The 24,568-nt window shown below is 39.4% G+C and overlaps 1 protein-coding gene across 2 annotated transcripts in view; it reads right to left on the minus strand.

Moving 5' to 3' along the window:
• csmd3b (CUB and Sushi multiple domains 3b) overlaps positions 1-24,568 on the minus strand; it is an 822,373-nt gene that overhangs the window by 264,351 nt on the left and 533,454 nt on the right. Inside the window, exon 9 of one of the 2 annotated variants that reach the window (XM_062056514.1) lies at positions 23,500-23,624. In XM_062056514.1, the coding sequence (XP_061912498.1) occupies positions 23,500-23,624 (125 nt within the window). Of the gene's footprint in view, positions 1-11,737; positions 11,822-23,499; positions 23,625-24,568 lie in introns of those variants that run through there. The other variant, XM_062056513.1, reaches the window with a different exon arrangement.

Raw genomic sequence — 24,568 nt, forward strand, 5'->3', positions numbered from 1 at the left:
GACATTAGACAAATGATCAGTAACTTATGGAGAATTATTTGCTACCGTATGCAAGTGAGACGTTTTTTTATTTGATGGCGGCCATCTTGCTCGGATTTCACACACGTTCTTGTCACTACCCGATCGGTACCGGAAGACCTGATCGGTCCACACATGAGCGAAGACTACAACACTTCCTGCCAACTTGTTTTCCATCAATCAATCAATGTTTATTTATATAGCCCTAAATCACAAGTGTCTCAAAGGGCTGTACAAGCCACAACGACATTACTTTCCTGCACGCCATCACTGTTACCATGTTTTTTTAATTTTTGTAATTTTTATTTCAATTAAAGATGACATACAAAACAACAAAGGTTATTTAGGAATACAGTATTTATTTTGAAATCGTACGGACTCGTACAAAACGATCTGCTCAGCAGCCTTAAACGGCAAAGAAAGCAATCTATTTTACAGCTTTATTTACATCATAATTGTCACAATACTGCCAATTTAAAAGTCTACTTTTGTTAGGCCGCAGACAAATATTTAAATTAGGTGTCTCGTCGAAAAAAAAATCTACATTTAAAAAATAAAGTACTTGATGGGTGCCAGGTGCCGACGTGCGTCACAATCCCTTTCACAAAAGAGTGAAATGGATTGAAATTGTGGCGACAATACTTCCTGATATTTTTTTAAATCTAACTTTTGTTAATTTGTATATCCTTATTCTCTTTTCCTACGAGGTTAAATATTATTTTTATGCAAAACAATAATAAAGCGTACAAATATCAAAGCATGTGACGTTGCAAAAGTTTGGTAATACCTGTTCAGTGGCCTTGTGGTTAGAGTGTCCGCCCTGAGATTGGTAGGTCGTGAGTTCAAACCCCGGCCGAGGCATACCAAAGACTATAACAATGGGACCCATTACCTCCCTGCTTGGCACTCAGCATCAAGGGTTGGAATTGGGGGTTAAATCACCAAAATGATTCCCGAGCGCGGCCACCGCTGCTGCTCACTGCTCCCCTCACCTCCCAGGGGGTGAAACAAAGGGATGGGTCAAATGCAGAGGGTCATTTCATCACACCTAGTGTGTGTGTGACTATCAGTGGTACTTTAACTTTAACTTAATAATACATTGCTTGAATTCAGATGAATACCCTAAAGCTGCATTGGGTGTTTCCTAGAGCTGTGCGAGAAATTTGAAGTCAATCCCACCTATAGAGTTTAATAATTGTGCCACCATATGGTGTATTTGTCAGGAAAATATTGACACACAACAAAGTAAGGGCGCATTTTTGACATTTTTTTACACAATTTGAAGAGGTTTTTGAGGTATGAAATAGTTATAATAAACATACCCGTCACAGGTGGTTGAAACATTAGCATAGAACAGTCTACCTTAGTTCCTGATGGGTCCACAACAATCAACCTTATTATCCACGTAATTATTAAAGACATTACGCTTTCTGATTCTGCCCGATTGTCAATTTAGGATCGTTAATGGCTCTTTAGGGACTCATCATCATCACGAAAAATGATATAATAAACGATTAAACGCAGCCATTAAGTCTTGCCAGTAACGACTGGCTAAGTGTTGCCCTCGAAGGAACCCACCGGTGATGACAACAAGACGTGAATGAGTTTATATAAAAAAAAAAGGTTAGCTTAAGAGGTTCGGTTGCACTACGGGAAAAAGGGCATAATAATTTGATTAAAGGATCTGTTTGTAACCTTTATGCTGGTGCCTAGAAGGTGCAAACTTGGAAGTGTTGTCATCATAAAACACCGTCATTTTACGGATTGTCGCACTTGTTGGCGTAAACTATGTCTAAACACAACGCACACACACGCACATTAATTTTGTATGTGGTCAGTTAATATAGGGAAGTTTAACGTTAAGAATATTTCATATCCCAATTGTCACCAAAATTATAATTATTTTCATGGTATTGCTAAATGTGCTCAACAAGTACTCATACACACTTATAACCAAGTTTTATTTAAAAAAAAGGAAACACAATGAATAAATAACCACACAACGTACTACAAACCCCGTTTCCATATGAGTTGGGAAATTGTGTTAGATGTAAATATAAACGGAATACAATGATTTGCAAATAATTTTCAACCCATATTCAGTTGAATATGCTACAAAAACAACATATTTGATGTTCAAACTGATAAACTTTTTTAAAAAAAAAATAATAATTAACTTTAGAATTTGATGCCAGCAACACGTGACAAAGAAGTTGGGAAAGGTGGAAATAAATACTGATAAAGTTGAGGAATGCTCATCAAACACTTATTTGGAACATCCCACAGGTGAACAGGCAAATTTGGAACAGGTGGGTGTCATGATTGGGTATAAAAGTAGATTCCATGAAATGCTCAGTCATTCACAGACAAGGATGGGGCGAAGGTCACCACTTTGTCAACAAATGCGTGAGCAAATTGTTGAACAGTTTAAGAAAAACCTTTCTCAACCAGCTATTGCAAGGAATTTAGGGATTTCACCATCTACGGTCCGTAATATCATCAAAGGGTTCAGAGAATCTGGAGAAATCACTGCACGTAAGCAGCTAAGCCCGTGACCTTCGATCCCTCAGGCTGTACTGCATCAACAAGCGACATCAGTGTGTGAAGGATATCACCACATCGGCTCAGGAACACTTCAGAAACCCACTGTCAGTAACTACAGTTGGTCGCTACATCTGTAAGTGCAAGTTAAAACTCTCCTATGCAAGGCGAAAACCGTTTATCAACAACACCCAGAAACGCCGTCGGCTCCGCTGGGCCTGAGCTCATCTAAGATGGACTGATACAAAGTGGAAAAGTGTTCTGTGGTCTGACGAGTCCACATTTCAAATTGTTTTTGGAAACTGTGGACGTCGTGTCCTCCGGACCAAAGAGGAAAAGAACCATCCGGATTGTTATAGGCGCAAAGTTGAAAAGCTAGCATCTGTGATGGTATGGGGGTGTATTAGTGCCCAAGACATGGGTAACTTACACATCTGTGAAGGCGCCATTAATGCTGAAAGGTACATACAGGTTTTGGAGCAACATATGTTGCCATCCAAGCAACGTTACCATGGACGCCCCTGCTTATTTCAGCAAGACAATGCCAAGCCACGTGTTACATCAATGTGGCTTCATAGTAAAAGAGTGCGGGTACTAGACTGGCCTGCCTGTAGTCCAGACCTGTCTCCCATTGAAAATGTGTGGCGCTTTATGAAGCCTAAAATACCACAACGGAGACCCCCGGACTGTTGAACAACTTAAGCTGTACATCAAGCAAGAATGGGAAAGAATTCCACCTGAGAAGCTTAAAAAAGGTGTCTCCTCGGTTCCCAAACGTTTACTGAGTGTTGTTAAAAGGAAAGGCCATGTAACAGAGTGGTGAACATGCCCTTTCCCAACTACTTTGGCACGTGTTGCAGCCATGAAATTCCAAGTGAATTATTATTTGCAAAATAAAAATAAACTTTATGAGTTTGAACAGCAAATATTTTGTCTTTGTAGTGCATTCAATTGAATATGGGTTGAAAAGGATTTGCAAATCATTGTATTTCGTTTATATTTACATCTAACACAATTTCCCAACTCATATGGAAACGGGGTTTGTATAATGGCACAATAAATATGTTATATAATAGTACTGCTCTGGCTACTTAGGAGCCATATTATTTTTAATTTGAGTGTTTATAGATTTTTATGTTATTCCGTTTTAATTTGTAAAGGTTTTGTGATTTTTATCAATGATACAGAAAAAAACTGGGCGTGATTTATGTGACGTCACTCACATCCCCTTCCTGTTGTCATATTCCTCCGGGTATGGATTGATCTCCCCATCTAAGAGGCACAACCTGCAGGACAATGTCTCTTGTTTTCATGCTAGCATATCAGCTAGCAAGCGTTAGCTTGCTTTTCCAGTATATGAGCTGTGTCACCAGTCTGTGAGTTTAATAAAGTTTGATCAATCAACGGTTTTACAATAAATTGGATTTAATTGGCTTATCTTGATACCGTTTATCGTTAACTACTAATGTTAGCTATCATTGACTGTGAAGTCTATTTCAAAAAGATATGATCTGGCCTACATGGCAAATTTTAGTAAATAGCGACCTCCACTAACTTCAGCATTACCGACCGATATATTGTACACCAGGGGTGTCAAACGTACGGCCCGCGGGCCGGATCAGGCCCTCAAACAGGTTTTATCCGGCCCACGGGATGAGTTTGCCGAGTGTAAAAATTCACCTGAAATTTTTGAATGAAAGAAACAGCTGTTTTAAATGTATCAACTGGATGTGGCAATAGATATTATTTGTATCTTTGTAGATGATGCAACATATGTACAAAATAAACCACATGATGTTAATACACCAGTCGAGGAAAATGAGCAAACTACATAAATAACATCCTGTAATTAGATTTTCATATATTTTTTTATCTTGATAATTTGAAAATTAACACCAACGAGTTTACTGATGAACATTATCACATAATTTATTCAGAAAATATAAATTACGACAAATAAAGATAAAATACTATTAACCGCAACTGTAAACAAATTTTTAAAAAATTATGATTTGTACATTTTCAGAAAGTCCTTGTTCTATTTTTAAACAAAGAAAACAATCTAAAGTTGTCTTTATTTTTAAGTTATCGTGCCGTGATTTTACCAGTCCGGCCCACTTGGGAGTAGATTTTTCTCCATGTGGCCCCCTATCTAAAAATAGTTTGACACCCCTGTTGTATACACACATACATACATACATACATACATACATATATATATATATATATATATATATATATATATATATATATATATATATATATATATATATATATATATATATATATATATATATTAATATATATATATATATATATATATATATATATATATATATATATATATATATATATATATATATATATATATATATATATATATATATATATATATATATATATATATATATATATTAATATACACACCTGATTTACTTCAACACATGCCAGAAGCTACAATGGTTTTAATAGGATTCATTGCACTAATCATTCTTACTAATGGTGTCAGATCAACACTAAAAGTAGCAATAATTGAATTGTACATGACTAAAAATGACACCACTTTATCCTTCAAAACCTGTCTGTACACATTAACACATCAAAGACGCATGCTAACACTGTCAAAATTGATCATTGTAATGACAACAAGGAATGCTAGGAAATATTTGCTCATCAGACACATATTCAGACTTACCAACTAGTCCGGATACTCGGGATGCCCTTGTCTACCGGCATCCCCACTGAAGTTACAAAACTTCTGCTGTTTTTGTGTGCATATAAAATATTGTAACTTTTGCCCCGAAGTCAAAAGGATGATGAGGCAGATCAACAATCACTTTTTCAAAACAACATCTCTTTCTCATATTATCTCCCCCTCTGTTTTTCACTGCTCACCAGGCACGAAACATTTAAGGACTCTTAGAGTGTTAGAAAATCGATCTCTTCAAGCAGGAACGAGCAAACATGAACAAAAAGGTATTTTCGAAAATGTACATTTTCTCCATGCCAGTGTTAAAAAAAAAGGCCAACAGCACAAATGGATTTTAAAATAATGTATGTCAACATAAAAACACATTCATTGGCTGTCGTGCACACTTTGTCCAAGCCGGAAAAAGTAACCACAGATGAATGGCACATAACACCTCTACATTTTTATAGTGTAATATATAATGCATGCAAGCACGTGAATTGGTTGAAAAACATAGTCACTTAAAAAATATATGCTTTGTTAAATCACTAATTGTAATATAACAGCGGTGGTGTTATATGTTTTGGTTTAATCATTTTTGTGTTTGAGCAAGTTGCAAACAGGGACTTTAATTGCATTTTGAAGTAAAATGAAGTGCACTTTTTGGTTGCAACCAGCAAAGACGCTGTTTTTAGTGCGGTTCCGTACCAAATTCAATACGTTTATAGGCACTGACCGAAGTCTGTCGGTACTACCATGTACTTACTTTGTAATCAAACGGCGCTCTATTTCGAGATCTTTGTTGCATGTGACGTCACGTCTGGTTTCAGCCTCGACACCGGTTTAAACACTCACAGTGTACTCACTTGGACCGCTTCTACTATGTAACAATTTTTAATGCCAAACAAAGCAAGAAGAAGGCCCTCCACATTCCAGTAAGGCTCCACTGTTCAAAAGGCGCTAGCTGGATTCTAATTTACATTAGATTTCCCAAAGATATGCTACTGATTAACATTAGCGATTTTACATGGCAATTTCATCACCTCCAAATGTTGTAAAAAAAAAAAAAACTACGATTAGGATGCAGGTTACAATCAAACAGCTGGTGCATTATAAGTACAATACTTACAGTATATAGACTTTGTCGGACTCATGGCGGCTCAATGGCAAACACTTTCTGGCTATGGCAACACTGTATTCTAAACAATACTACCATCTAATGTCTTCAAATTGCAACCTCATGCAAAGTTTAACTTTTAAAGTTTTTTTTGCTGCAGCTGTTACATATACTGCAATATTGTACAAACCCCGTTTCCATATGAGTTGGGAAATTGTTTTAGATGTAAATATAAACGGAATACAATGATTTGCAAATCCTTTTCAACCCATATTCAATTGAATGCACTACAAAGACAAAATATTTGATGTTCAAACTCATAAACTTTATTTTTTTTTTGCAAATAATAACTTAGAATTTCATGGCTGCAACACGTGCCAAAGTAGTTGGGAAAGGGCATGTTCACCACTGTGTTACATGGACTTTCCTTTTAACAACACTCAGTAAACGTATGAGAACTGATGAGACACATTTTTTAAACTTCTCAGGTGGAATTCTTTCCCATTCTTGCTTGATGTACAGCTTAAGTTGTTCAACAGTCCGGGGGTCTCCGTTGTGGTATTTTAGGCTTCATAATGCGCCACACATTTTCAATGGGAGACAGGTCTGGACTACAGGCAGGCCAGTCTAGAACCGCGCTCTTTTGCTATGAAGCCACGTTGATGTAACACGTGGCTTGGCATTGTCTTGCTGAAATAAGCAGGGGCGTCCATGGTAACGTTGCTTGGATGGCAACATATGTTGCTCCAAAACCTGTATGTACCTTTCAGCATTAATGGCGCCTTCACGGATGTGTAAGTTACCCATGTCTTGGGCACTAATACACCCCCATTCCATCACAGATGCTGGCTTTTCAACTTTGCGCCTATAACAATCCGGATGGTTCTTTTCCTCTTTGGTCCGGAGGACACGACGTGCACAGTTTCCAAAAAACAATTTGAAATGTGGACTCGTCAGACCACAGAACACTTTTCCACTTTGTATCAGTCCATCTTAGATGAGCTCAGGCCCAGCGAAGCAGACAGCGTTTCTGGGTGTTGTTGATAAACAGTTTTCGCCTTGCATAGGAGAGTTTTAACTTGCACTTACAGATGTAGCGACCAACTGTAGTTACTGACAGTGGGTTTCTGAAGTGTTCCTGAGCCCATGTGGTGATATCCTTTACACACTGATGTCGCTTGTTGATGCAGTACAGCCTGAGGGATCGAAGGTCACGGGCTTAGCTGCTTACGTGCAGTGATTTATCCAGATTCTCTGAACCCTTTGATGATATTACGGACCGTAGATGGTGAAATCCCTAAATTCCTTGCAATAGCTGGTTGAGAAAGGTTTTTCTTAAACTGTTCAACAATTTGCTCACGCATTTGTTGACAAAGTGGTGACCCTCGCCCCATCCTTGTTTGTGAATGACTGAGCATTTCATGGAATCTACTTTTATACCCAATCATGGCACCCACCTGTTCCCAATTTGCCTGTTCACCTGTGGGATGTTCCAAATAAGTGTTTGATGAGCATTCCTCAACTTTATCAGTATTTATTTCCACCTTTCCAAACTTCTTTGTCACGTGTTGCTGGCATCAAATTCTAAAGTTAATGATTATTTGCAAAAAAAAAAAATGTTTATCAGTTTGAACATCAAATATGCTGTCTTTGTAGCATTTTCAACTGAATATGGGTTGAAAATTATTTGCAAATCATTGTATTCCGTTTGTATTTACATCTAACACAATTTCCCAACTCATATGGAAACGGGGTACATGGTAATTGGGATTTGTTATATATTGTATATATTATACAAACATATAATATAATATAATAATATAATATACCAGTATATATTATATACTGTAAATATAATATGTAAATATTACATTTGTGTTGTAATTTATATTGCTACTATGGTAAATTTGTTGTCTACTTTATACCTGCATTATCCTTTTCATCCTTACCCTTTCCATCCTTTGTAACTGAGCTACTGTGTGGAACAATTTCCCTTGTGGATCAATAAAGTTTCATCTAAATCTAAGTCTAAGTATGATACAGTAAAGTACAGTACAGTACTTGCAAATGAGACACAGGAGTGTAAGACAACAAGATAAGGCACAGCTCAGTGTTAATTGTCAAATAAAGACATACACAAAAGTATCGACAATTGGTACTCTAGATTCCCAGGTTCCTGAATTGGTACTATATCGGTTCAAATATGAACCGATACTGTACCAATTCACTGTTTGGCCTTAACGAGTTTGCTGTCTAAAGATGAGCTCACTATGGCATCGAAACAGGAGCTAAGAACAAACAAAACACTAGCAATGGTTGTATTAGGGTTGTACGGTATACCGGTATTAGTATAGTACCGCGATACTAATAAATCATATTCTCTTCTATATCACCTCTAAAAAGTACCGGTCCGCCACAAGTAGATAACTAATTGATTTTCTACCACTTGTCCTTAATAATGTTGACAAAATAATAGAATGATAAATGACACAATATGTTACTGCATATGTCAGCAGCTAAATTAGGAGCCTTTGTTTGCTTACTTACTAATAAAAGACAAGTTGTCTTGTATGTTCACTATTTTATTTAAGGACAAACTTGCAATAAGAAACATATGTTTAATGTACGCTAAGATTTTTTGTTAAAATAAAGCCACTAATGCAATTTTTTGTGGTCTCCTTTATTTACAAAAGTACAGACAAGTATCGAAATAATTTTGGTACCGGTACCGGTACCAAAATATTGGTATTGGGACAACACTAGATTGTACTATTTCATGTTTAACATTAAAATTATAACGACTCAGTGAGCAACTTTGCGACATGACAATGCGTTCTTTGTTGCTTCGTCGTCGTTGCTAAGCAACAAAACATATGGCCTTGCCTGCAATGTACACCATGGGAGTAGCAACACACTTGAAAAGCCTGATGAACTACATGTAACATAAAAACATGGACTCTATTTTGTACAATATTGTTTTCGCCGTGTGCTGTATTTATCACATCTCTGCATGATGTTGTATCCCGGAGTGAAAAACACCTGTTTGTCCAACAATCCCATTACTCTGAGCATGTTGGGGTTTGCCTGAAGGACAACATAACACCACCACATATCTTTTTTTGACAACAACAAGTCTGAGAGTGTATTTGAAGTAGAGGCGAGTCCGAGAACATTTCCTCGGCAAATGCAAACATTGCAAACAAAGCCCCAAAGCTTAAAATGGGGTGTTTTGGTGGCAATGGCTTAGTTTAAGGAGCATAGTGTGGAATATTGAGAGTGCTCCGCTTGTCACAAAATAGAACCTTCCCCCTCAGGGTGGAAAACATTTAATATCCAGTACAGTATTGCTGATACACCTAGCAACCAAGCTTGTCCAATCAAGGAGTGGCGAGATTACACCGCGATGGGAAATCATCAAGAAGCTTTTAAACTACCCATGCTCCTATTGTATTGCAAAGGAACCTAATTCCTTCTGGCAATTTCTAGCCCAGACCGGCTTAAGTTGGTGCAAACACGACATTGCCATCTGCAAAAAAAAAAAAAAGAAAGAAAGAAAGAAAGAAAGATGGGAATTGTAGGCGGATTACTCTGTCAGCGTGAGCAGGTAGCATCGCGGTGGACTGGGCTGAATGTAAATGTCACATCAGCTCTTTTTATTTGTCACTGAAGTAGCTGAATACATCCCAACAGGGATTTTACTTCCACTATAAGTAGAGTTTTACTCGTGCTGTGATTTATACTGATTACATTAAGTTTGCTACTAGTGCAATAATTCAAAGTAAATATTTACCATATGTGTAAACCAGTGCTTCTCAGTTATTTTCTGTTATGCACCCCCAGAAGAAGAAAAAATCTCACACCTGCCCCGCAACTATAACATAGTATAATTTGTCTATAAAATTGTTATAAGTACACATCTGCATAACGTTGTATCCATATAAACATTAAATAAAAGACAAAAAAGAAATGTAGAATAATTTACAACAAAGTATATTTTTTATCAACATTGTTTTCAGTGGCCTTGTGGTTAGAGTGTCCGCCCTGAGATCGGTAGGTCGTGAGTTCAAACCCCGGCCGAGTCGTACCAAAGACTATAAAAATGGCACCCATTACCTCCCTGCTTGGCACTCAGCAACAAGGGTTGAAACTGGGGGTTAAATCCCCAAAATGATTCCCGAGCGCGGCCACCGCTGCTGCTCACTGCTCCCCTCACCTCCCAGGGGGTGGAACAAGGGGATGGGTCAAATGCAGAGGCTAATTTCACCACACCAAGCATGTGTGTGACTATCAGCGGTACTTTAAAGGCCTACTGAAATGAAATGTTCTTATTTAAACGGGGATAGCAGATCCATTCTGTGTGTCATACTTGATCATTTCGCGATATTGCCATATTTTTGCTGAAAGGATTTAGTAGAGAACATTGACGATAAAATTTTGGTCGCTGATAAAAAAGCCTTGCCTGTACCGGAAGTAGCGTGACGTCACAGGTTGAAGGGCTCCTCACATTTGCACATTGTTTACACCAGCAACGAGAGCGATTCGGACCGAGAAAGCGACGATTACCCCATTAATTTGAGCCAGGATGAAAGATTCGTGGATGGGGAACGTGAGAGTGAAGGATTAGAGTGCAGTGCAGGACGTATCTTTTTTCGCTCTGACCGTTACTTAGGTACAAGCTGGCTCATTGGATTCCACACTCTCTCCTTTTTCTATTGTGGATCACGGATTTGTATTTTAAACCACCTTGGATACTATATCCTCTTGAAAATGAGAGTCGAGAATGCGAAATGGACATTTACAGTGACTTTTATCTCCACGACAATACATCGGCGAAGCACTTTAGCTACGGAGCTAACGTGATAGCATCGTGCTTAACTGCATTTGAAACAGACGAAATAAGCCCCTGACTGGAAGGATAGACAGAAGATCAACAATACTACCAAACCCTGGACCTGTAACCACACGGTTAATGCTGTACCGCCTGGCGAAGCCTAGCAATGCTGTTGCTGATGACGCCATTGAAGCTAACTTAGCTACAGGACCTCGACAGAGCTATGCTAAAAACATTAGCTCTCCACCTACGCCAGCCCTCATCTGCTCATTCAACACCCGTGCTCACCTGCGTTCCAGCGATCGACGGCGCAACGAAGGACTTCACCCGATCATCGATGCGGTCGGCGGCCCGGAGACGGAGGAAGTCAAGGTGAGGACAGCAGCGCGGCGGCGGGCATTGTAGCTTTCGACGACACCCCGGCCGCCATCAGAGTCGGCAAGAAACATATATTTCCCCAAAGTTACGTACGTGACATGCACATAGCGGCACGCATGTACGGGCAAGCGATCAAATGTTTGGAAGCCAAAGCTGTACTCACGGTAGAGCGTCTGCTATCCAACTCAAAGTCCTCCTGGTTGTGTTGCTGTAGCCAGCCGCTAATACACCGATCCCACCTACAGCTTTCTTCTTTGCAGTCTCCATTGTTAAATGAACAAATTGCAAAAGATTCACCAACACAGATGTCCAGAATACTGTGGAATTTAGCGATGAAAACAGACGATTTAAGCTGGCGACCGTGCTATTCCAAAATGTCTCCTTCAACCCTTGAAGTCACACGCAAACGTCATCATACATAGACGTTTTCAGCCGGAAGTTTCCCGGGAAATTTAAAATTGCACTTTATAAGTTAACCCGGCCGTATTGGCATGTGTTGCAATGTTAAGATTTCATCATTGATATATAAACTATCAGACTGCGTGGTCGGTAGTAGTGGGTTTCAGTAGGCTTTTAACTTTAACTTTATAGTATGTAACAAAAAATATTTAAAATGCATATACATTTTCCTGAAAAAAACCCCCAAAAAATAAAAATAAATAACTATAACAATTTTTTGACCAATTTGAACCGTTTGATACTAAAAAAATATGATTAAATAAACTCAATGAATAATAATACATTCTAATTGATCAGCAACATTAACTCAGGAGCGCAACATTTAAAACAACTCAATCTACAAAACAAAAATTAATTCAATAATTTGTTCTGTGAGGAATGAGGAAGTCAAGGTTAAAGGCTACAATGAGCACCTTTTTTAGTGTACATCTTTTCGAAGCAGGGTTTGAAACATGATACTGACAAAGCATGTTCCTTAGGGTCCCCATGGGATCACACTGCGCACCCCAGGGGTTTCACCCCACTATTTGAGAAGGGCTGGTGTAAACTAACTTTGCTACTCGTAAACCGCCGCACACAAAAGGGTGTAAAAGTATCAGAACATGCACCCCAACTGTGTTGGCTGTGCTATTGTAAATACACCACAGGGCAGCGTTATTATTGAAAAGTTTGACCTTCAAAAGTCTGATTGACTTGAAATGTCTTAAACAGCTCCACAGAACACCTCGTGTAAAGGTTAGCGTGTTTAGCCCAAACACCACCAAATTTGGTAAACGTGTGGAATTTAAGAAGGATGGGTTAAAAAACAAAACATCAAGCAAAACGTCGTACTTACTTAGCAACTGCTTGTCTATAGGTAGATGATCATTTGTCCAATGATAATAATACTTTGAGTATATCTGTATTACATGTAAGGATGAGTACCATTCACATTTGAGGTACTTGGGAATCAACGGTACCAATTTTCAGTAATTTTGTGGGTGTAAATAAATGTAATAATAATAAACTCCATTTAAAAATTGTCACACCGCGGTGAGGGATGTCTTGTCTTGCTTTTTTCTGTCTTGTGAATTTCATGTTTTAGTTTGAAAAGTAACTCTCCTCTCCTTTCAGGTCACTTGCCCTTCCTTTTGTGTCATCAGTCTGACGTCATCGCTGAGTTGTTTGAAGTGATGTGAAAAAGGCTGTCAAAACAAGATGGCGCCAGGGTGTCTGGCTTGCTGCTTGTCCTTGATCAGTGTCGTCTGTTTTATGGTTATTTTGACGTGTATTTCGAGGACCATCAACTCACTTCTATTGTATGAACGCCAGGAGTTGTTAAAGATTAAGGAATCAGTACAATCATGTGAACTTTACAATGCAAGAGACTCGGATTAATTTTACCTTGCCGACCTACCCGAGTACCTCCTTCGGGTGAACGCGCTGCTGCCCAGGAAGCGGAAACGCTGAGGAGTATGATCCGGCCGACTGGTAAAGGTGAAGGCCTGGTTGGCACTTTATCCTGACGCGGTGTGGTCCTCTGCACTTCCCCGGGAGTACAGCGATTGTTTTGGTCGCTACCTGTCACGGCGCGCGCTTCGACCGGTCGGGTCTTGGTTGGTGCCCATTATCGGACAGTGGGAGGATCCCTGCGCGCTGCGCCCTCTCCGCTCATCTCACCGAGGCTTAGGTGGTGTGTCCCTGGCTAATCTTCGAGCGCTGAGCTGGGCATCGCACATGGCTAAAACAACGTCTACGAGGTGTGCACACATGAATGCGAGATCCGTGATGAACAAGACTTTCGTTCTCCAGGACTTTTTCTCATCACGCTCTTTGGATGTACTGTTCTTGACAGAAACCTGGATTGGCACCAGTGAGTGTGCTGCTTTCTCAGAGCTATTGCCTCCAGATTGTACTTTCATTAACACGCCGAGAACAAGCGGTCGTGGCGGGGGTTTAGCTATTGTTTTTAAGGAAAGCGTTCATAACAAGGTGATCGTCGAGTGGTCTTTTCCCTCCTTTGAACTGAGCTGATTCGAGCTGCGACAGACTGATCCAGTATGTTGTGCTGTAATCTACAGAACACCAAAGCACAACAAAGACTTTATCAAGGACTTTTCGGAGTTCATTGCTTTTAGTCTGGTGCGCTACGACAAGATTTAAATTGTCTGAGATTTTAATGTACACGTTTGTTGTCCTTCTAAACCCATCGCTGGAGAGTTTTTGGACTTGATCGAAGATTTTAATTTGGCTCAGCATGTTACTGGCCCAACACATGTGAATGGACACACTATAGACTTTGTACTGTCTTATGGTTTTAATATTGACAATGTCGTTGTTGGTGATGCTGTGTTTTCCGATCACAGTCCTGTCATATTCAATTTAAGTTTGGACCCAGATGTAAAACCGCTTGCCGTTATTAGGTCTGACACTGCAGTCGCCTTTTATCCTTTGTTCACTGTGTCCATGCAGAGTATATCACTCTGCAGACACTGAACAATTGATTTGCTCTTTTAGTTCCACATGTTCTGAGATTCTGGACAGTCCAGTGCCCCCCAGAGCTATACGTCCAAAGTCAAAACAGGAGTGGCGGAGGGCGGACCGTAAGTGGAAAGGGGATCACTTGGAGGTCTTTTATCAAATTCTAAAAGAAAGCTGTCGGAATTATCAAAGTGTGGTTAAAGCTGAGAAAACAAAATATCTGTCAGACTTAATTTCAAATAGTGTCAGCAAGCCACGTGTTCTTTTCAAAACTGTTAGTTCTGTTCTTAATCCGAATCCAGCCACTTCACTGGAGATGACAAGTGAAACTTGTGAAAAATGTATCTCCTTTTTTAATGACAAGGTTGCTTCTATTCGGGCAAATCTATCTCCTTCTCCATTGAGTTTCAATGTGGGCACTCAGTGCTCGACTGTGTTTTGTCAGTTTGAGCCTGTGTCGATGCCTGAGCTTACAAGAATAGTTGAAAAACTTAAACCCTCATCCTGTCCCACAGACCCAGTTCCCCCTCGCTTTTTTAAAGAAGTCTGGGACTCTATTGACTTGTCTGTTAGGGACCATTACCAGCAGCTTGCTTTCTGGCAGTGTGCCCTCTTTTTTTAAAGGTACTGTTGTTGAGCCTTTGATCAAAAAAACAGGTCTTGAGCCTACAAGTTTGTCAAATTATCGGCCCATTTCCAAATTACCTTTTGTGTCAAAAATTTTTAAGAAATGGGTTTCGGCGCAACTGCAGCCTTTTTTAGATGAAAATAGCACTTTAGATCCATTTCAGTCCGGATACAAAGCTTTGCACAGTACTGAATCTGCACTTTTAAAGGTTATAATGACCTGCTTTTAATGTCTGATTCTGGCAGCTCTGCCATTTTATTGCTTTTAGATCTTACAGCTGCCTTTGACACAGTCGACCACACAATTCTTTTAGACTGCCTGAGAGATTGTGTGGGTGTCAGGGGGACTGCATTAGAGTGGTTCAGATCCTACCTGTCAGAGAGGTCCTTCTCTGTCAGGCTGGGGGACGCCACCTCTTCTTCTGCTCCGTTTTACTGTGGTGTCCCCCAGGGATCTATTCTAGGCCCCATCCTGTTTGCTCTATATCTCCTCCCTCTTGGAGAGATTTTTAAGAGGCATGGAGTGTCTTATCACTTTTATGCGGACGACTGCCAAATTTGTATGCCGATTTCAAAAGGCCACGGCCCACTGACACCCCTTCTCAACTGTCTATGCGACGTCAAGGCTTGGTTTGCCCAGAATTTTTTAATAATGAATGAGGGATAAACTGAAATTTTAGTTTTTGGTCCGGCCCTCACTGACTTGGGACCATTGCAAATTTATTTGCGTCCCAAAGTCACCAGCCTTGGCGTCACTATAGACAGCTATTTTAAACTTGACAAACATGTCAATGGCGTTTTAAAATCGTGTTTTTTCTTTTAACCTTTTTGAACAAGGCGTGCATGCTTTTATTTCAAGTCGCCTGGACTACTGCAATGCACTTTATGCTGATATTAGCCAAAAAGCTCTCTCCCGGTTGCAATTAGTCCAGAACGTGGCAGCACAACTTTTAACAGGGGCCAGGAAACGCGAGCATATAACCCCAATTTTTAAACTTTGCACTGGCTCCCTGTTCATTTTAGAATTGATTTAAAAATGTTGCTGTTTGCTTTTAAAGCTTTGCATGGACTGGCACCTCATTATATCTCGGATCTTTTCAAAATCCAGCTCATGGTGCCCAAGACGAGACTTAAAACCAGGGGAGACAGGGCCTTCTCTGTGGTCGGCCCTAAGCTCTGGAACACTCTGCGCCTCCATGTTCGAACTGCTCCCACAGTGGAGTGTTTTAAGTCTCGTCTTATGACCCACTTTTATTCTCTGGCTTTTAACACTACGTGAGTTGTGTGGTCCTCTGTGTTTTTAAATGTTGATTTCTATTCATTGTTTTAATTGGTTTTACCCTTTAAAATAATTTTTAATCATATTTATTTTTATATTGTTTTTATATTTATTTTTTTTGTTTTTATTCAGTCATTGGTGGAGCTAAGGAAACTATTTGAATATTGTTTTTAATATTGTTGTGCAGCACTTTGGAAACATTTTTGTTGTTTAAATGTGCTATACAAATAAAGTGGATTGGATTGGAGTGCCAGAATGTCTCTGTGGAAGTCTTCCTCCCGTTGGTTTACCAGAAGCCGACAAACCTCCACGATAGCCCGGATGTCTGGTGTTAGCAATGGCTTTTTATTTGGCATCGCACACACGCTAGGAAAACACACCCAACTTTCCAGTTTCCGCTCTGTGACTTTTCAGTCTGTCAATGTCCTGCTCGGCAACTCCAACTCCAACAACTGTGTCTCGGCCCAGCTGCTGCTAATAAGCATGGCAGGTGATTGCATGATGAGCCCCAGCTGGGTAATCCAATCTCCTGCCAGCTGTGCTTCGAGGCCGGTCCTTACACACCCCGCTCCGCGACAGGCCCGCAGGCCACGCCCCCCTCCACAGTCTCGTTGTTTCATGTCTCGTCTCTCGTTTGAGTATCCTGATCCTGAATTCCTTTGTTGGTATTTTGAGTTTTCCTTTTGTCCGCCTCAGCAGAGTGATTTTTAGTTATTTAGTTTTGCAGCCGGAGTGGTGAGTTTCAGTTTTTTCTTATAGTTCTTCTTTTTTCTCAATTTTTTGAGTGACAATTTTTGTTCACTATTTTTCTAGATAAGAAACTGTGAAGACGTTTTATAGCCATTGTTTCTCCCTCCTTTTGGAGCGTCTTTTGTTATTGATAAATTTCATAGATTATATCCTGCGCTAAGTATAGTTCGTTATTGATATTTTTAGTTTCCTCCTTTCGGAGTGATTTTCGGTTGTTCCTTTTTTGTGGAACCTTTTTCGCCGAGTTGTCAGATTAAAGCCTATGTTGTATTTCCCTGACTAAGGAGGTGAAAAGTAGCTTTCAAAATAAAAGCCTGCCGGATTGTCCCCTACTCTGCATCTGAGTCCTAATTTTGACCAAGCCTGACAGTACATTCTGGCCAGTATGGACCCAGCAGAGAAAGGACAGTTTTCAGCAATCCTACAAGATCAAGAATCCCGCCTCTCTCACCAGGAGGAGTTTCAGATGGCGATGGACAATTATATGGGCCACCTTACCTCCCAGCTACAGGGGATGGTCGTGCGACTCCCTCAAACCACCACTTCGGCTCCCGTACCCGCTCCGCCTACGTCATATGCCGGAGCCGGAAGTAAATTGGCTAACTCCCGGCTACATTTTTAGGTGAAACAGGACAATGCAAGACTTTCATCATAGACTGTTCTATTAATTTAGAATTTAACCCTCACGCCTTATCCACTGATCGAGCAAAAATTGCTTTCATGATCTCCCATCTCACGGGGTGTGCCAAAGCTTGGGCTTCCGCCGAATGGGGCCGGCGCTCAGCTATCTGCAGCTCGCTCACGGAGTTCCAAGCAGCCCTAAGAACGACTTTTAATCCAGTCACCGATGACCGAGAGAAAGCGCAGGAGCTGAGCAGACTGAGGCAAGGCCGAGACTCGGTATGCGACTACGCCACCCGGTTCCGCACGCTATCGGCGGAGAGCGGGTGGAAATCCACAGCCCTCTATGACATATTTTTGAAAGAACTGACCACACCGATTCAGGATCTTCTCGTCCCATCGGATCTACCTGCCGGTTTGGACGAGCTTATCGCGCTCGCCATTCGCACCGACAACAGGCTCACTCAGTTCAGACAACATCGGAGCGGATGGACCACTACTACGGAAGGAGCCGCACACTCTCAGACGCAGCACGGGCCAGTCTTCCACCACGCTTCACCCGAGCCGAGTCATCACCCTTACATGGAAGGACAGTTTGTAGGTTTGTAGGTCCGAAACCAAGGATATGCGGCTCAATATATGTATATGTATATATATATATATATATATATATATATATATATATATATATATATATATATATATATATATATATATATATATATATATATATATATATATATATATATATAATATTTGTTTTTCAGAACGACCGCAACGCACACGTCCTTGGTAGCAAACATGGCGCCTGTTGTTTAGTTGGCCATACTTTTTTTATACACGACTCTGGACTACGGTGTGTTGCATACAGTGTTGATTTCGTTGAGTAAAAATGTTCATCTTAGTTATCCTCAAGAACCTATTTTACCCTGACTAAAATAGAACGATAATGAATCACAACAAATGCACGTTGATAAAAACAATGACAAAATTAATTGACAATTAACTTTAAAATCAAGATGAAAATAATTCACAGAGACGAAATCCAATCATATTCAATTTTGTCTTTAGACGGGTGGGAAAATGTAGGAATCTATCTAATCACAGTAGCATGCAGGGGAAGGGCGGGTTGTACATCACGGCGGGGATCCAATCAGAACTACAACTACTAAGACACGGTGTTTGGATTTTTTTCACTGGGAAAAAAGACTGTATTGCAGGGATGTAACGATAAACGGTATTAATGATGGCTGCGACAAAACTCCAGCTAGTATTACCCTTTAAAATGTTCAAAAAACTGAGATTGATAACTTCACTTTGATAAAACTACTTTTGTTGTACACTCTGGGTGAGCTTGCCCATCAATCTAATAGGCAAGATACTTGCACAGCACACTTAATCGATGTCCTCGACACACTGTTCAGCTATTAATTGCACCACTTGACAACAAACAAAGGAGGACAGGTATGTGAGATTTATATACGTCCTAGATTTATAAGAGTACTTGGTATAGTTAGACGGGACAGTGGCCAAGATGTCAATTGTGCACACTCACTGTAGTTATACAAAATATAGAGTAAAACTAACTTCTTCATATGACCATTTTAGTCATATATTATTCAACATTTGAAAACAATGTTTAATTTTCAGCTAAAATAATAACACACAGTCAAGTTAATGTAACATGTACTTAAAATATTCATGGAGATCAAGTCTTGTTGTGAATTTAGTTTTTGAGATGTTCTGCAATAACCGTAATAAATGTGGTTTTAAGACGTCTTCAAAGATGTGTTATCCGTTACACTTTCTATTTTAGTCAACAAAATTTACTGTAATTTTCATCAACTAAAATGTTGAAGAATTTAAATGACAAAAACTAAATTAATTTAGATGACTAAAATGTGAGTAAAACTAAAAAACATTTTCGTCAAAAGACTATGACTAAAACTAAATTAAAAACTGAAAATTAACACTGGTTGCCTCGCTAGGAGGTAGTCTCGCCATGAAGCTGAATGTGTCAGTCTAGTGTTATGTTGCACCCTACGATGTGTTTGTGCTATAAGTATTGTATTTATTACACACTTGCTGTTTGATTGTATGTGCATCTTAGTTGTTTTTTCATTACCAAATGTGCAGGTGTTGAAATTAGTATGTACAGTTGTTAATACTAATCAGTAGCATGTACATGACAGCCAATGTAAATTAGCATCTTTGAAAAAGTGGAGCCTTACTGTTTGTTCGAGCGCTTTCTATGAGACTACTTGCTTTGTTGGCATGGGCAAGTTCAGCATTATAGAGAGGCAGTTTTGTTGAGTGCTTGTTTGATTGATTGCCTGCCCACCAGGTATTTGAGCAGGTGTTTCGTCTGAAACCGGACATGAAGTCACAAGCAACAAAGGTATCGACACATGGTAACATTGGATTTTAGAAGAATTGAAATCTCAGTGTTCGAAGATTGGTCCAAATATTACCTAAAGTCTAACTCTAAATTCCTCATTTCCACTGACTGCTTTCTCTACAGTTTGATTTTGGCATTTCAAATTGTTTTGCTGATTATTAGTTGACTGACAAAATAATTCCTTTTATTGTTGCACCACAGCAACGAACGTCCTCCATAAATTTGTCATTCTATCTCTAAGAGTGTGTCTCCAGCCAAGCGGACGCCAAGCCCTCCTGAAAAGAGAGAGACGTTGACAAACGACTTTGGCATTTAACGTGACGGACGCTCTCCGTCTTTGCCTCGCTCCGCTATCGGTATGCAAGTTGGAGTTGAGGGGGAAAAAACTGGAGCCGGTGTGTGAAAGTAAAGCCAGTTTTTCTGGTAACGTAGAGTCTATGTTGCTACTGAACAATGGCACCTGAAGTAACTGAACTGGCAGAGATATTGGACACAGGGTTTTTACAGTCCATTGACAAAAGGCCAGGACGTCACGCTGATACGGCTGTGGAGAAAGTCCACAGGCCTGTGGTTTCTTTGGATTCTCACATCTAACCTTGTTTGCTCTTTCTCTACCTATTCTTAACTTGATAGAACCAGACGTTGGAAACCCACGGAAAGTGTGGGTGAGCGTTGGGCTAAAAAGCCAAAAAAAGAAGCAAACTGTTGACTATGACACTAGTTCATTCATCACAATGTTTAAAAAAAATATGAACATTTATAGCGGGACTATTCTGCAAGTTTATTCAGGTTTTCAGCTAAGAAACAAAGAGGCCAGACTTCCTCCTTCACCATTATTTTGATGTTGTATCTATGACAATGCAGGGCTCTGCCATACCTTCATTTTTGTTACTTCTACTGGCGAACATTGTCATAAATCTTAAGAGCTCTGCTGTTTTAAGGACCTACTACATAAACGCTAGTCAAAGATCCTCAATACAACATGAGCTAGAATGATGAATCTCTATGGAACTCAAATAGTTGCTGCATATAGAGCAGGGCTGTACAACTGGTGGCCTGGGGGCCAAACCGTGACTGACTTGACTTGACTCTTGGAAAATAAATATACTTGACATGTGACGTGTGTTTGCCTTTTTACTTTATAAAACATCTTTGGGGATATATGTTGTTTTAAAAATGTGAAAATACTGGAAGCATGTCATATTTATATAATTGTTTTTACATTTGAAGACGAATGTGCCTAGGAGTGTTCCCGGATTATTATTCAACTGATCATTTATCTTAGAAGATGTTTGGCCACTCATCCGAGTAGTTTTCATCAGTTCATGCTCATAGACTTAGCTTGGACGAATCTAGTCTGAGCGCTTGGTGCCAAGGTCCTAACTAGGGATGTCCGATAATGGCTTTTTGCCGATATCCGATATTCCGATATTGTCCAACTCTTTAATTACAGATACCGATATCAACCGATACTGATATCAACCGATATATGCAGTCGTGGAATTAACACATTATTATGCCTAATTTGAACAACCAGGTATGGTGAAGATAAGGTACTTTTTAAAAAAATTAGTAAAATAAGATAAATAAATTAAAAACATTTTCTTGAATAAAAAAGAAAGTACAACAATATAAAAACAGTTACATAGAAACTAGTAATGAATGAAAATTAGTAAAATTAACTGTTAAAGGTTAGTACTATTAGTGGACCAGCAGCACGCACAATCATGTGTGCTTACGGACTGTATCCCTTGCAGACTGTATTGATATATATTGATATATAATGTAGGAACCAGAATATTAATAACAGAAAGAAACAACCCTTTTGTGTGAATGAGTGTAAATGGGGGAGGGAGGTTTTTTGGGTTGGTGCACTAATTGTAAGTGTATCTTGTGTTTTTTATGTTGATTTAATAAAAAAATAAAATTAAAATAAAAATAAAAAATAAAAACGATACCGATAATAAAAAAAACGATACCGATAATTTCCGATATTACATTTTAACGCATATATCGGCCGGTAATATCGGCAGGCCGATATTATCGGACATCTCTAGTCCTAACTATTCATCCTCTAACATGAGGAGGAGCATATGCACAGAAAATACTGTTTTTATTCTTTTGGGGAGTAAAAAAGAATGTGTCCAACAAATATTAAGATAGATTAATGCTCATAGACTTAGCTTGGACAGATCTAGTCTGAGCGCTTGGTGCCAAGGTCCTAACTATTCATCCTCTAACATGAGGAGGAGCATATGCACAGGAAATACTGTTTTTATTCTTTTGTGGAGTAAAAAATAATGTGTCCATCAACAAATGTTAAGATAGAATTAAATCATTAATACACTGTATCAAATCATATTGAATCGTTCATACACTAAATCAAATCACATCGAATTGTTCTGTTTTTTAAATAAATTATTTTTGAATTGCATTGTAACTTATGTTTCTCCAGACAAATCGAATAGTCCGTCACAAAGAGATTTACATCCCTAGTATTTACAAATAAATACATTGACATTGATTACCAAGGCCTGTACATCGGGATGGCGGATGAAGGCTGCAGCAGAAAAGGGTCCCCAGTCGTCTTGGACTCCATGCCACTGGACCCAGACCTGGATCTGTCAAGGATCGTGTGGTGACTGTCTGTGCACCAGTCTTCCCATGTTAAACAAAGTCACGCACAGGCATCCTCCATAAAGGGATACCCCCCTACCAGGAGGACCGTCATAACAACAACATGACTGCCAATTGTTGCTTCTCTTGGACTTATTTTGTATGTGTGTACACACTCCCTGCAAGTACATGTTGATGAGATTGGGTGAGTGACTGCTGTAAACACCAATCATTGTTTTCGGGCCGATAACATTTTTTATTACATAAACTTTGTAATTTTAAAAAATATTGACAAACGTCATACAAATGTGTTCTGTTAAACCACTAATGTGAACATAAGCTTATGTTGGAGGTACTCTTGCTATATTTTGTGCTTTAAAAAATGTTACAGTGAGGAGGTGCAAAGAGCACCTTTAATGGTTGGCAATCGGTCAATATTGTCAGCCACCTGTCTTGTTGCCTGTGGACATAAGTAATACGCTATGAACCATCAGATTTGTCACTCCGTGGTGTCTGCTGATAGACCATTAACTCATACATTTGTCTGATACAGTTCCCCGATATTGTAGTTTGTCCACTAATCATGCCCATACTATCAGGAGCGCTTTGCTGTATTTAAGGACCGACTTGGTTGCGGCACTATAAAACATATACAGTTGATACCCGCTAAACAAGAAAGAAAAACAACAACAAAAATCAATATTTCTGTCCTTACCTTTGCAGACTGGCCTGTGGTCGCTCCAGGCTGCAAATACGTCAGCCACCCTCTGGCAGCTGATGCTTTTGCTTCCTTGGAGGACGTAGTCTTCGCCACAGCTGAACTGGACCGTGCTGCCAATGCTGCGCAACAAAAAAAGTGAGAAGGTTTTTGCCTGCAGTGCCAACATAGACATGCATAATAAATAGTTGACAGTGTCCACACATAGCGGGTGTGCCATGGTCAAAAAATAGATTCGCTTACCTCAAAGATAAATATTGGGTATTAGCTGTTGGTACCTCTGTTTACACCTATATACTTACAAAATTAAAAAAATCTCTTTGATAAATGATAGTGTGGTGTGTTATTGCGGTAATAAAGACAATATTACGCCATGGGAGACAGCATAATAGCATGTCAGTAGATAATGGCCGCTCCACAATGTTGTGTGAGTCCATTATTGTCTTCATTTCTACATTGTAATTTTTTTACTTAAGTTTTACACTACAATTTCACTTTACATGTATAATATATTATAGGCATAGTCTTACTTTAACACCTTTGCCGCATTTAGTGATCCAGTAGGCTCTGTCATGTGATAGCTCCACAATGTTGTGTGAGTGCAATTATAGTCCGGCTTTCTCTCCACAATAGTGATTCTTTATTTTGTGTTTGACTAAAATGTAACTTGACATACACTATATTGAACTATTCAGCCGATATTGACCACACAAATCTAACCGAGGGCCTCACCTGTGCATTTGAACACTGTCGCTGACCAAAAACAACAGCCCCCTGGCGATCAATCCAGCAGCACTGAGAGCGTACACAGCCAACCCACCTCCAGGTAATGTTGCAATGTTTAATGCCAACAAAGTAATAGTCTCAAAAACACTCCAACATAAGTAAAGTAAGGCTCCAGTTTTCCAAAAATGCGCTAGCTTGCTGCTAATATATGCTACTAATACATGCTACTGATTAGAATTGCCAATTAACATCGCGATTTCAACACCTCCAAATTTGTTATTGAAAACTACAACTAAGTTGCATGTTACAATCAAACAGCTTGTGCGTAATAAGTACAATA

Source organism: Entelurus aequoreus, linkage group LG08 (genome assembly GCF_033978785.1).
Source record: "Entelurus aequoreus isolate RoL-2023_Sb linkage group LG08, RoL_Eaeq_v1.1, whole genome shotgun sequence".
NCBI lineage: Eukaryota > Metazoa > Chordata > Actinopteri > Syngnathiformes > Syngnathidae > Entelurus > Entelurus aequoreus.